Source organism: Nycticebus coucang, chromosome 6, assembly GCF_027406575.1.
Source record: "Nycticebus coucang isolate mNycCou1 chromosome 6, mNycCou1.pri, whole genome shotgun sequence".
Taxonomy (NCBI): domain Eukaryota; kingdom Metazoa; phylum Chordata; class Mammalia; order Primates; family Lorisidae; genus Nycticebus; species Nycticebus coucang.
This window is the reverse complement of record NC_069785.1, coordinates 31,562,871-31,577,141: the sequence shown is the minus strand read 5'-3', so window position 1 is coordinate 31,577,141 and position 14,271 is coordinate 31,562,871. Positions and strand designations below refer to the sequence as shown.

Here is a 14,271-nt window from a genome sequence, read left to right as displayed (position 1 = left end):
GCCTGGCTGGGTATGACCACCAGCCTGGAGGTCCTACACTGGTCCTGCAGGTCAGCGAGAGCACAGATCTGGGGCAGACTGGTGTCCATGTTATAAGCCCAGTTTGGGGAAGGGAATTGCATCTCTCCCTGAAGCCACACTCTTCACTCTTGTTTAGCCACAGTCCGTGCCGAGAAAGTGAACATGCTGTCCCTCACTGTGCTGGGGCTACGAATGCTGTTTGCCAAGAGTGTTGCCGTCAATTTTCTCCTGACTGCTAAGTTATTTCTCCTTTAAGGTAAGAATTAGCCATTGCTTATTCCCACCTCCACCCAAACTACACTGCACAGGGGGGAAAGAGGTTTGGACATTCTAAGAAACCAAGAAACACTGGGGAGGGAAAATAAAGACAAATTCAGAACTGATAAAGTGACCTGTCTCAGATACTCAGCCTAACAATATCCCATCTCCTGCTATCCTTTCATTTTAAGCCAGAAACCTATTAGGAAGTAGAATGCACTGTTTTTCTAATATACCAGCCAATAACCCCCATCTCTATCCCAGAGAGAAAATTGAAGCTAAATAAGGAGAAGAATTAGTCTTCTTGAACTGCTATTTTGTTTATTTGGCCAAGAGGCCACAGGTTATTTGCAAAGCCTTATATAAAGCTTCACCTGAAAGATATTCAAGGGAAGCAAGCAGAACCCATCTTTGCCCTGATAAAGGGAATCCCAGCTCCTGCTCTTTTGTCATTGGGCCAGCCTATTTGGTATGAACCTACAGCCCCTCTTAGTAGTGAACATCCCACTGCTAGCTGGATGCACTCAGGATGTGCACAAAGTTGGGGCTGAGACATTATTTGCTTGATCCTTGTATTCCTCTTTCCAAGTGATCTTGTGCTTGAAATTCATACAAGGCCTAAGTTTTCCCATGAAACATGTCCCCCTTACTCCTTCTCCAGTACTCCAAATACTTATCAGTCCCAGCTCCTCTTCTAGGTACAACCTTAGACTTAGAGTGTTGGACTGATCTGACCCAGTCTGTAAACATACCCAGTCCTTCCCACATGGGCATCCAGCCCACGTGTTATTTTACTGACAGTCCCATGGACACAACCAGTGTGGGTTTTAGTCCTCACTTTGTCACTAACTCACTGGTTTTCCTTAGCCACGTTGCGTCACCTCTATGGACCGGGGGTTTTGCATCAGTAAGACAAAGGGGTTAAAAATGACTAGAGTCTGCTTTGATTGGGTCTTAAATGTATACAGAGAACAGAACTTTATGAATGTTCACATCCTTAAACAGCATTTAAATGTGGTCTTCCAAAACAGGAAAATACAGCAAATGCCGCCGTGGGGATCTCATATTTAACGAATAGAAAATGCTTAGCTGGGGCACTTCAACTTCTACATAGAAATTTAGGGGACAAAATCACTCATTACATTAAACTGAAATATTGCCTAGCTGTGTTTACTTGTCTTTAATCCTTACTGTTATCCCTCAACTTCTCACTCACCCTAGCAGCCTTCTTTATCTTCCACCACAAGACTTTTTTTCTTAGAGAAAGCTGTTTAGGGAACCTCGCATATTAAAGAAGAAAATATAAAAATTATCATCTCTCCTTTCCCTTTATTGTACCTTTCATATAAATGTGTGATAACACCTGTAATTCTTTAATATTTGTTTGCAATCTTGTCTCCAATGGCAAAAAAGCAGGAAATATTTTCAACTGTCATTATATTCCATGCCTAGCAAGCACATTGGCCAATCCCATGTCCTCAAAAAATGTTTATATTAAACGTTCAATTAACAATGAAATTAAAACAGGTAAATTTAAAAATAAAAATAAATAAAAAATGATTAAAGGAGAGCTAATGGGTTTCATGATTTGTGCCAACATTGATAGCTCCACGAGGTGAACTATCGCCATATGTGGAAGGGAAGTGAGTCACGAGAGATTAGTGATGTCTGCAGTGCCTCAGCAGAGCAGGTGCTGGCCACTCCCAGACTACACAACCCCTACGATTCCCTCCAGCACTGGCAGCCTATGACTCTATACTTTCTTCATTTGCAGGCTGATGGGCACGAGGAGGCTACACTCCCTGAAGGAAAGCAAGAGTTTACAAAGATGCTTGCACCTGGGCTTCTCACTTCCAGGTGATCCCAGCTGACCTGCCACAGCCTTGTTTAAATAGCTGCTAGAAAAACCAGTTTCTCTTTGAAGGCGACAAATCCAGCTCATCCTGAAAGTCTGGAGAGTGGGGGCTTATGGTCCTAAGTGCTTTGTTTGTTGCTTTATAAAGGATAGAGGAAATTAATGGATGTAGGACTCATTTTTTTCTTCTACAACTGATCACGTTGAAAATGACATTTCATCCCTGTTGACTTTCTTTATGTTCAGAAGTTGAAAGTGGGAAGCAACAAGTTTCCAGCTTCAACCTTCATGAAGAAAAAAGGACCCAGGGGAGGAAGAGCAGGTGTCCTTTTACCTAAACTTGGACATCTCTGTTTAACTTGCCAAGATTTGCCCCAAATCAGCATCTTTCTAATTCATCCTCCTCGTGGCTTTTCCCACCCTCTAGATCTGTGGGTCTCAACCTTCCTAAGGCCGCAGCCCTTTAATACAGTTCCTGTGGATCGCGGCCCACAGGTTGAGAACTGCTGCTCTAGATTCACTTCAGCAGCCACACTAGAAATTTTGCATGGTAAGAGAAGGGGATAAAGTTTCGGCACTTTCTGCATTTCCTAATACTTGATAAACAATGAACATTTGACGTTCCTAATACCCTTTGAGCAGGCAATGGGGTTTCTAAAGTCTCATCTCAACACTCTCCAATCTATTAGCAAAGATCAGAATGAGATAGGTACTTTTTTCTATTAATTAATTTAAAATATATGAATTGATTCCCTGTGGGTCCTGCTTTCAAGCAAGTGTTTTGGAAAAGAGGGATAGTAAAGACATCTCTATCATTCCTTATAAAATAATCTTTTGACTGTCTGTTGCCTACCAGTCCGTGTAAGGGGAGTTGGAGATCAGTGGACACTGATTCTTTTGCCTGGCTTTGTTGTTGATGGTTTTCTGCCTTTCTTCCCAGCACCCATCTCTGTTGCACTTATTAAACTGCACTGTATACACCTCAGCTCTGGCTTGGTTCTTTTTTGACCACTGCAGGGGGAAAGTCCACCCTGCAAACTCACTATTAGTCAGCTAAAAGCCAAACGGAGCTTATAGGTCACACCACAGCTTCCTGTGCCCCAAACCTACAGACCCCCTGCCTTGGGGACCCAGCCCTGGGTTTCCTGTGGCTGCTGCTGCCAGAGCAAGAACAACAGCAGGGGCCCGGACAGGCGCCATGGCCCCTCCTCAGGAAAGCCACAGCTTTCCCAGGTGCACCCGCTCAGGGGGCAGCAAGCACCCTAGCAACACATTACTGCGGCTTCCTCGGCGCCTACGTGCGATGTCAGGTGGGGGTGTATGAGGTTACAAGTGACAGAGCAAACATCACCCCCAAGTCCCCTTGCCGTCGCGCACTGCAAGCTCCCACAGCACGTCTTCACAGCCCAGCAAAAGAAAGGAAGCCAGCACGCCGAGAGTCAGTGCGTTAAGGGCAATCTAGCTGGATAAGCCAGGTCCATCCCAGGATCAACAATCGAGAGACTCCCCACAGCTTCATCTTGTATGTGGGAAGAATGTCTATTTCTGAAACAGTCACCTCGGTTACCTTGTGTAACATTAGGATGTTTCTCTGCAGCTGCTAGGAATGAAAAGATCACATTCTCATTTCAGGTGAAAAAAAGCACTCCCTCCACTCTACAAAAAAAAAAAAAAAAAATGTATGCACCTTGTCCAAAGTCATTCCGTAAGGCAGGGATATTGCTTGGGGCAGAACCCAGGTCTCAAGACTTCCAGTTGCACAAATGTCCGTGTGCTGGATATTGGAGACTCACAAGGCGGGAGGGAGAGGGATGAAAAGGTGCCTGTGTGGACAACGTACCTGACTGGGGTGACAGTTGCACCCAAAGCCCAGATTCCACCACTGTACAATACAAATGTGCACCAGAAATCAGCTTGTACCCCCAAATCTATTAAAAAATTTTTAAAGAACGAAAAAGTCATAAAATTATAATAAAACCGTTACTGCAAAGTCCCTGCTACAAGAGCATCCCACACCCCTTAAATGTGGTCAAGGTGTCAATCTGAACACCAGGACTGTCCTATATTTAAAATATAAATGAGCCACTCTCTGGCCCCCTTTGCCAGACACAAAAGAAATATCTAGCATATCGTCATGAATTTCTTCCACCAAAATGAACCTTCAGAAAAGATGTAAGGCTAGAGCCAGGGAGGACTATGGCTGCCTTCCAATTCAGGGTTCATGCATATGGACAGTGTGACAGATATGTGACACATCCATACATATGGACAGTGCGACGGACATGTCACACACCCAGGCATGTGGACAGTGTGACGGACATGTCACACACCCATGCATGTGGACAGTGTGACAGACATGTCACACACCCAGGCAGAACAGGGTCTCCAGGGGCCCAAGCCACTTGCCCAAGGCCTTTGGCTCCCTCATCTTCTTTCCATGGCTCCGTATCACGGCTACTCTTCACCCATCTCCAAAGTGCAGACACACTGCTGCCCACGCTGCCTAGGACAAAGCCTCAAGTGCAGCCGCGGGAGAGCCCTGCAATGCAGTGCCACATCCCTGGCTCCGTTTTTAGCCAGCTGTGAGACCCTGGGAATGCCCCTGCTCCTCGGGGCTGTAGCATATTTCCTATAAAATAGTGCATAAGGCCTCTTCCATTTCTAAGACTGTGTCTAACAGCTCTAACAGTGCTACTGAGGCAGAGAATTCGACAGAAGTAGGGGGAAAGGGGCTTAGGGTGGATCTACCACAACAACACAGCCTGGGTGTTCCCCAGAGACGGTCTCTCTACTGGAGACACCACTGAGCTCCAGACTCGGGCACATGGACGCTGGGATTCTGAGATTCACAGACAACTCTCTAGGAGTGCTCCGTGCTCTGCAGTGAAAGAAAAATGTTCTCCAATTACAGTAAAAGGGAGACATCAAAGAGCAACAGGGAGAAACAAGCTGGCTGGGACTGAGAAGATGTGAAAGGCAAACTGGGGAAACTTTTAAGTAAATAACTTTGTGTTGAAATTGATTCCTAGAAGGAAAACAGATCCTGTCACAGTAATGAATAAGTAATGATGGAGGCTAAAACATGAAGACTGCTGATGGTTACCCCCTCACCCACACCATCTGAAACCCTCGCAGCCAACGCAGCACAGATCTGTCCAGCCGCACTCAGTGCCTGGTATGCCCTGGCCATGACAACAAAAGGACAGTGCCCCTCAGACACACGGCTTTGATTTGCGTACCATGAGTCACTCAGATGGTGCAGGCCCACTAAGCCGGAAGTGGGGCAATCTTCTGTTCCTCTGAAGAGCCCCTGGATATGACCAGGCCTTTCATTATTCAGGACACCTCTTAAGGCCAGGCTGGAACACAAAATGGACGCCAGGTCTGGGATATGACCTGCCCTGAGAGGCACCTCGGTGGAGCCCCGCCCAGGGGTTTGTGTGCAGACCTCCTAGACACCGATGACACTGTGGCAGAGTCACATTAGTGTCACTGTCTTCGGTCCTTACTGGGAGATCACCAAGTAGAAGGCTTTCTGGGTCTGACTGTGCATCACAGAAAACGAACCCTGAGTAAAATCTGTATCTGGAGACCTGGTAGCATCCTTGGAAAGGATAAACTGAAAGGAACAGTCAGGCCTTATTTGGAACCAGAATAAATCTGGATTTGAGAATCCAATGTTGTAAGTGCAGCACAGTGTCACCTCACTGCCACTCGCTACCATCTGGCCCAAAGTCACTTCAATACACAGCACACCCTTGTCCGTGAAGAGGAGAAATGAGAAAATAGTGAATTCCACATTCCCCAGGCATGGGGTCCAGCACTGCCGAGCCCAGAAAAACTCAAAGAACAGGGGCAGAAGGACATAGAAATAAAACCCAAGGCAGAGATAACTGTAAAGCCAAGATTGAGGGGGACAGAGGCCAAGCTTTCCAACATCAGGGAAAAGGAAAAAGGAATCAACCAGGTAGAGAGCAGGAGGAAGGAGGAATGTAAATAAACAAAAACCAGAGGTGAAAGCCTGCGTAAGAGTCATCTTTCTTCTTTTCTTATGGGGCAGAGGATAGACAAGAAAACAGGGTCCTAGAAGTCTGTGAGACCATCCTAGGGCTTCTGGTGGGAGGGAAGTGAGGGGAGACAGGGGCCCAGGCTGTCAGATGACTGAATAGGCTGTGGCCCCCGAGCCAGATGCCCCCGGCCAAGGAAGCCGTTGTTATTGTGATCTTGGGCCTCAATCCATCTTGAACTAATTCATGCTTTTGACAATGAAAAATAATTACATTAAAAAAAGAGAGAGAAAAGGAAACGGAAGCAAGGGAGGGAGGCAGAAAGGAAGGAAGGAAAAGAGGGAGGGAAGGAGAGACAGCACAAGACAGAGGACGGCATTCTTGGCTCTGGAATGCGATAAACATTGTTTACTCTCCATTTCTATATGGTCTGGTGCAGACTGGTGTGCCAGTCCTGTCACGGTGCTGGGTCCAGCTCCATGCACTTTGTTGTACTCAGTAAAGGAAGTAAATGGATGAGCCCCTTAGACAAGTCCCTTACTCCTCTGTGTAAGGAGGGAGAGAAGGGGGTTGGAGGAGATTGGTTCTGAAATCCATCCTAGACTTGAATTCTGGAAATCTTTTATTTCAGTTGCTTAAGGGAGTTCCCTGACCCTGAAAGTACGTTTTGCACTTCAACAGCACGACTTTCCACCTCTCACTGGGCCCACTGCAACACGCGCTTGGCTCTAGCTGGGAAATCCTCCCCTGCAGCTGAGCTTCTCAGTGCGTTATAAGCTTGCAAAGATACTGCTCAGAGTGGCCGTGGGTGCCTTGGGTGGCTGGAACCTCTAAGCCAGAACCCCTTCCAGCCACAAGCCATATAAAGATGGTTTTCCACATAAGCTATGACATGGCAACAGTTGGGAAGCGCTGTTACCAAAAACAGAATACAACCCACTGACTTCCCAAAACCCAGGAGTGTTTCCGGGTGTTCCTCTGCACCAGGTCAGCAATAAGACCTGTCAGTTCTACGTGAAAATGTATCTCCAGTCCTTCGGCTGCCTATCCCATCTCCACTGCCACCAGCTCCTGCCAACACCATCACCTCTAGCTGGGACCACTGCTTTAACCCCTTAACTGACCCCCTTGCTCCTGCTTTGTTCCTGGACAATCCATCCTCCAGATCGTCACACAATGTAAATCATATAATACCACCTCCTTCCCAGGCCTATAACCCCCTGCAAGTCATCTGGCCCCCGCCTCCCCCACAGCTGTTTCTCTCTCTCTGGCAAAGTGGCCACCTTCTTATGCCCCGGTGCCTCCCTTTACTAGCTGCCTAAAATTCTGGACACAGTTTTTAATCTCAACTCAAAGAGCTTTCCCTGGGCACTCTAACTAAATTAGTCACCAACCTACCCATAACCACCCTCGATTACATCTCTGTTCTTATTTTCCTTCATGTCCCCATCTGAAATCATCAGATTTATACACATTCATTGTTTGTCTCTCCCATCGCAACCCTCCCACACCCCGTAATATAAGCTCCATGAGGGCGAGACCTTGTGGATCTTTTCACTGAAAGGTCCCCAGCCCCTACGTGACTGACTGCCACATCACAATTAATAAATATTTGTGCAATAAAGGAATGCATCTTTCTCCACTTAAAAACTCACCATTGACACAGATAAGGTTGCCAGATTTAACACATAAAAATAAAAGGTACCCAGTTAAGTGTGTATCTGAAATAAACAACAATAAAAAATTTTAATAATACAGGTACCTGGTACATACCAGATTTGGAACATATTTATACTTTAAGTATTTATTATTTACCTGAAATTCAAATTTCACTGAGCATTCTATATTTTATCTGGCAATCCTAAGTCATGGAGACTATTGAAAATAAACACCAGGGCTCAGTGCCTGTGGCTCAAGCGACTAAGGTGCCAGCCACATACACCTAAGCTGGTGGGTTCGAATCCAGCCTGAGCCCGCCAAACAATGACGGCTGCAACCAAAAAATAGCCAGGCATTGTGGCAGATGCCTGTAGTCCCAGCTACTTGGGAGGTGGAGGCAGGAGAATCACTTGAGCCCAGGAGTTGGAGGTTGCTTTGAGCTGTGATGCCACAGCACTCTACCCAGGGGGACAGCTTCAGGCTCTGTCTCAAAAAAAAAAGAAGAAGAAGAAGAAAAGAAAAGAAACACCAGGCAGACCAAAGCCCCACCGTGAACATCCCCAGGGCCCCTGGATGTGGGAGAGGAAGGTTTAAGACTCAATGTCCTGCACCGCCACCTGCTGGCAGGGGTCCTGTCCACAGGCACCCCAGCCCCTGCTGGAGGAAGTTAATGTCAGAGACTGTGGATCTCCCAAGCCCAAGGATTCTACTCAGTCCCCCACCCATAGTGTCCTGATATCTGTCCCTGCTTAAAGGTGTTACCCAGGCTTGGTATTTATTTGAGAGCTGATTGCTCCCTTCCTGATCTAGATCATAGCAGGGTTCAAGTTGAACTGTACCTCCTCTTTCAACAGCCCAACTCCAGCTCCATCTGACCACACCCAAGCACAGAGAAGTGGGCTTTGTGGACATTCACAGACACATCCTCGCTGCTAATGCTTCACACAGAAAGTTCAGACACTGAGCCCTGCTTGGAATGCCATAACCATGACTCTCCTGCCCAGGTGTCCTCCCAATGCTCCTTGACAGGCGTCCCTTCAGGAAGGGCACTTCTCAGGACAGCAGCACAGTATCATGGCTAAGATTGGGCTCCTGGAGCCAGCTGCCTAGGTTCATAGCAGTTCCAACATTTACTTTCTATGTGACCCTAAACATGACATATCCTTCCAAGCCTCAATTTCTCCACCTGTAAAATGGAGATAATAATAACTTTTGCACAGGACTATTAGCAAATAAATGATCTATGAATATCAAGTATTGATGTTACCATTATCGTTTTTATTAAACACACAGATGAATATAGTTCCTAAGAGCGTTAGTCTCATCAAAGATGTTCAGAAAAAAAGATGCTGTGTAAATCTAAAATTTAAAGTTTTAAAATTTAGCAAAAGATAGATTGTACCAATCAATGGTTAAAAAAAAAAAAAAAAAGACTAATGCCTTTAATTTGGTATAAGTACTGCAAGCATGTCCTAGAGCTCTGTGCTCCCCTGAGCTCTGAGACAGCTGTGCTCTCCCCCAAACCTCTAAGAGTATGAGGAACAAGCAAAATATGCCTTCTCGCCCGCTGTTCTTTTGTCTTCCAAAGGTTGTAACTGGCTTGTGGGAGACCACAATGTATGACCAAGTAACCCCAAAGTTTAAGAATAAAAGATAGTCTCAAGATTTAGGGACCCACCAAAGAAGTATTGCGTCTGAGCGTCTGAGCGTCTCCACCCTATCTCCCTTAAACCTGCTGATGGGTATCTGCAGCCCGTGTAGCTCCCCAAGACACCCATCCACCCACCCACCTCTCTCTGGCCTGAAACTGCCACTCAACAAGGGTCCTCAGACTAAGTGGGGGCCAAGAGATTCAGTGAACAAAGCCATCTTGGTCCCACAGTTTGGTTCTTGATCACTCCTATCACTCATTAAAGGGACTTGGCTCCCAGTTTCCTTTGAGATGGGCCGCTTTGTTTTTGACCTTGCAGCGCCCTCTGCTGCTCTAATTATCCGATCTCCGTAAATAGGTCATACTGGAGATTGACAAAAAATAGGTCAGGGAAGGAAAACATTCTTTGTTCACAACTCAAGTCAAAACTGCTGTTTCGGTCTCCAGTCCCTCTTTCAACCCTGAGACTGGCACCTGCCTCTGTGTCTACCCAGCCTTCCCATTTCCAGCAAGTCACCCAAGGAGATACGAGATAGCATCCTAAAAGGACAGGTAGACGTTTTCTTGTCTATGACAAGCCTAATGCAGCAGTAGAGGACATAGGAAATTTCTTGGGATGGATACAGACAAGTGCACCTCTTCCTTATGAAAGAATAAAAACATGATTAAAAAGAAAAAGCTTTGAAATAGCTGAATGTGTGGTAATGGTGGTGAGCGGTCTAGAGAATGGATTTCTGCATCACTTTCTTCCTGTGCCACATCCCATTCCAAGATCCCAGGGACAGACATGGCCTGATGGACAGCAGGAAGCATACCAGAGAGGGACAAGGCTCGGCTGATGACCTCAGTCCCCAGGCATGGGCAACGTAGTGGTGACTTCCGAGGAAAGACCTTGCTGAAGGCCCTTTGAGCAAGAATGAGCAGGAAGAACCTTTCCCTGGTTTTTTACCTAATGACCTCTCCAAAGCCAGCATTTGAAGGGAAGCTGTGAGAAAGAAGGGATTCTCCATGGTGTTGCCACCTCTGGAAAGTTGCGGCCTGTGAAAAGAACAGTCTTGGTCCAACCAGGTCAGTGATACTTTCCATTATGGGGCTGTGTGGGAACTGGTCTGACTCTTGCCAACTAGGTTTCTTAAACTACCCATAGGGTCTTGTCTCCAGTTATTCTCCAGGGCTGCAAGAGTAAACAGGTTCTATCTCAATTTCCACCAAGAACTGACAACCGGGAGTGGCTATCTGGAGCACACTGGTAGAAGGATTCTGAGGTCATGTGTACACTCAGAGGAGAAGAGTGATGAGTCTATTAGCAATATCTGCCACGGGAGCAGGAGGGAACAACAAACCGTTAGTATTTGCCATCCCTGCTCTACGTGCCATTCCCTGTAATGAGTCCTGCAGAGAAAGAATAATCAGAGCCAACTCTCTGTTGGATTATGCTTTCGGTAAAGGGCAAATTTTTCAATCTCTATCTTTTCCTTGGCTTCCTTGGGATCTCATGGGCCATTTCCCCTGCTATCAATTGCTGTTGCCTGCAGCCTTAGAAATAAACAATTTTAAATGAATTAGGAGGTTCTATAATTCTCTCTAACATCATAAAAATATGTGCCAAAGCCAAACACCTCCCTTGTATGATTTATCCGTTGTTTAACAGCGATAATCATACCCTCGGCCAGCCAAAAGACACCAGCACCCAGGGAAGGTCCTCGTCCTCTTAATTTACATCAAGAAAGCAATAGAGGCAGGAAGGAAACCCAGAAGTCCTGAGTTCTAGTCCCAGCCCTGCCTCTGCCTACGTATAGGACCCTGGGCAAATCTACCCCTCAAAGCTTCAGTGTCTTCATCTTTAAAATGAGGGCATTGGCCCAGGTAGTCACCAGTTTTCCTTTGGGGTCTCACCTTCTAGGATGCTGGTGTATAAAGCTACAGAGCTGACCCTACAGTTATTAGTTTATATCCCCCTGTGCAGGATGCTTGGATTCCTCATTGCCCAGCAAGAGGAAACAGGAAAACATGCTTCTTCATTGGGGGGTAGCATAATTTCTTGGTTCAATATGTATGACTCATCAAAGCCTGGAGCTTCATGCCCAGATGCCAAGCTGGAATCCAGTTATTACTGCATCTAGGAGAGAGAAAAGTGCTGAAAACAGCCTTTGGGAAACCATCAATTTGGCCACACAAAAAAAAAAAAAGATGAAGAAGGCAACTCTGTCTAGTGTGATAACATTTTGATATCTTATTTACCATCTTTGTCCCTGAAATCCACTCTGTTCCCTCCTATCTCTGCTCTGAAAGATAGAAGAAGGGCAGCCCTCTCCCAGGCAAGATGAGGCATCTGTGGGGAACAGAGGGTTTTCTCTCTAGTGAGGAAAGAGCAAAGTTGATGCCACATCCCTTTCAACCCTCCTGACACCTCTGGTTTTTGTAAAGGTGTTCACTCCTGTGGGTATAGAGTTAATACGAAACTGACATTTAGAGCCAAGACTAGAGGAATCATGAAACCCAGCAAGTGGTATCTGGCAAAATTAATTTTCTTCTATCTGAAAATTGTCAGAGAGAGAGTCAAGTGTTCCTTAACAACAGAAACAAAAGATGAATGCTTAGGACAATTCAGTTTAACAAATATTTATTAAAAGCCAGAAGTTTTTCCCAAGGATCATTTGAGCCAGTTTCTGACGAGGCATTATTGTTGCCCTAAGGGAGGCAGGGAGTTTGTCAATGACCACATACTGGATGAACAATGACAACAGATTTATCTTTGGGACTGGAACACCATTCAACAGTGGCCCTGAGAAAGTAGCTTAGTTTCAGAAAATAATGTTCACAATGGCACGAGTAATCTAAACCACCAGGTAACCAAAACATTACTCGATCATTGGCTTCAGCATGTATTTCATTATTGTATACAGCAGGTTTGTCTTTCCGGTTGTAAGTTTCTTTAAGCTGATCTGTAAAGCCTATGGAGGAAAGGCACTTTAAGAATTATGCATTTCTGAAAAGAGGCTCCCAGCAGCCAGCAAAGGAGAAGTGGTGCTTTTGTCTTTCCAGTAATGAGAAAGGGACCCTGGCATCCCTTGTACACTTGATGATCCACAGGGGTCCCCTTTCCTGCCCTAGATCAGAACCAGTGGTAAACCACCAGGCAATTATTATCTCATAAATCTGTGCAATGTGGTGGACAGCAAGAAACAGCTGGTAGGTTTTCAGGTAATGGGATCCTTACAAAGCCAGAGGACTTTGGATCATCCGACATGCTTGGTCCTGCTGTCTTCACAGCCAAAGTCCTGGGCTACCCGAGTAGGAGAGGGCCACCCCGGATGACCACTCACAGCCAGCCTCCTCTCCTGCCCTTCCTCACATTAGACACATGCAGATTATTTGAGGCCTATTTTGCTTATCTGTGGTGTAGGATATCATGAAAAGTCTGCACGGGCCTTTCTTTTTTGCTCTTCAGCTTTCATTAGTGTTTATGTATTTAATGTGTGGCCCAAGGCGACTCTTCTTCTACTATTCAGCAGGAAAGAAAAAAGTTGGACACCCCTGCAAGACGTGGCTAGGGCCTGAGTAGAAGGAATTGCAGCCCAATACAAGTAGTGGCTTGGTAAAGGGCGCAGGCTCTGTGTGAAGGTCACTGGGATGCTCAATGTTGGGAAAGAGGACTCAGCTCATTGTAAGTCTGGGCGAGTACCTCCATTCCCATGGAACTTTAGCAGAGCCCCCAGTACCTGCCACCCTGGCAATCAGAAGGCTGAAACACTTGGCCAAATAATGAATTCTCTAATTTGGTGGGGAAAGGCTGCAAAGATCACCTCACCTTCCTGTGGGTAAGGCAGAGTCTATAGTTTATTTAAAGGCAGCAACCCCTGTGGTAAGGAAGGGAATAGGAAATTGACATTTGGAACTGGGGACTTGTGTGAGAGTGAAACTTAGTAAGTGCTATCTTTAAACCAAAGGTTTTGAATTATCTAAAAATCCCAAAGAAAGGATAGTTCTTCCTAAGCACTTGGTTACAAAATTCGGACTTCAAACTTCTAAAAAGATTAAATGTTAAGGCAGACAGTAGGCTTAGGAAACTCTATTTCCCTATGTAATAAAGACCTACTCTTTGGTTTTCTTGTTTGTTTATTTTGTTTAGGAACTAGGAAGGAAGATTAGATGCCCTCGCCTCGAGAAAAAATGTGCACAGCATTTTTGGATAATTTAGATCCAGAGAATCAAATCAAAAACCCTCAACTCAGAAAGTCCTTAAAGATCCCCTCACCCACCTCTTTCTTTATGCTGAAATGTGAATCTTTGTGAGTTTGTGAACCTACTCCAGGTCACACAACTGAGGTCCAGGACAAAGCCAAGACAGTTCATGGCTCTGACCAGCCCAGACCCCATGGCAGGATCATTTACATCCCAATCATTCTTTTCTCAGCTCAGAAAGGAACCCCAAGTTCCAAAGGGAGATAAAAATCATTCTGTGCCTATGGAAAGGAAAGGCTAGCTGGAGTGAAACAATAATTGAATTTAATTCTAGGGCAACAGTTGCAGCCATCTGCAAACCAAGGCAGGGATGGAAAGACAACAAAAGAATGAAAATGCTAGTCTTGTTTTCAGAAAGTGACAATGACCATCAAACACTACCTATAAATTGTGCATAGCTAATTTCTTTCCCAGTGGGAGTTTATATTCTATGATAGATGGCTTCAACTATGAGATTGCTTTGGACCACAGAATATGTATACAGAATTGGCTTGCTGAGCCTTCTGATGTCTTGAAGTGAAAAACCAAATCTCTGGACAAACCTCTTCAGCCCTGAGGCCATAGGCTGCTGGAAA

The 14,271-nt window shown here is 45.6% G+C and overlaps 1 protein-coding gene and 2 gene segments (V, D, J or C); all 3 read left to right on the top strand.

The window, feature by feature from the left end:
• LOC128587409 (immunoglobulin lambda-1 light chain-like) overlaps positions 1 to 3,105 on the top strand; it is a 40,923-nt gene extending 37,818 nt beyond the window's left edge. The window contains exons 6-7 of the mRNA XM_053593478.1: positions 158 to 277; positions 2,054 to 3,105. Of these exons, the coding sequence (XP_053449453.1) occupies positions 158 to 276 (119 nt within the window). The 3' untranslated portion in view covers position 277; positions 2,054 to 3,105. The remainder of the gene's footprint in view (positions 1 to 157; positions 278 to 2,053) is intronic.
• The window catches only part of LOC128587398 (T cell receptor alpha chain MC.7.G5-like), a 230,641-nt gene that overhangs the window by 145,581 nt on the left and 70,789 nt on the right, over positions 1 to 14,271 (top strand).
• The window catches only part of LOC128587405 (T cell receptor alpha variable 8-3-like), a 624,669-nt gene that overhangs the window by 570,610 nt on the left and 39,788 nt on the right, over positions 1 to 14,271 (top strand).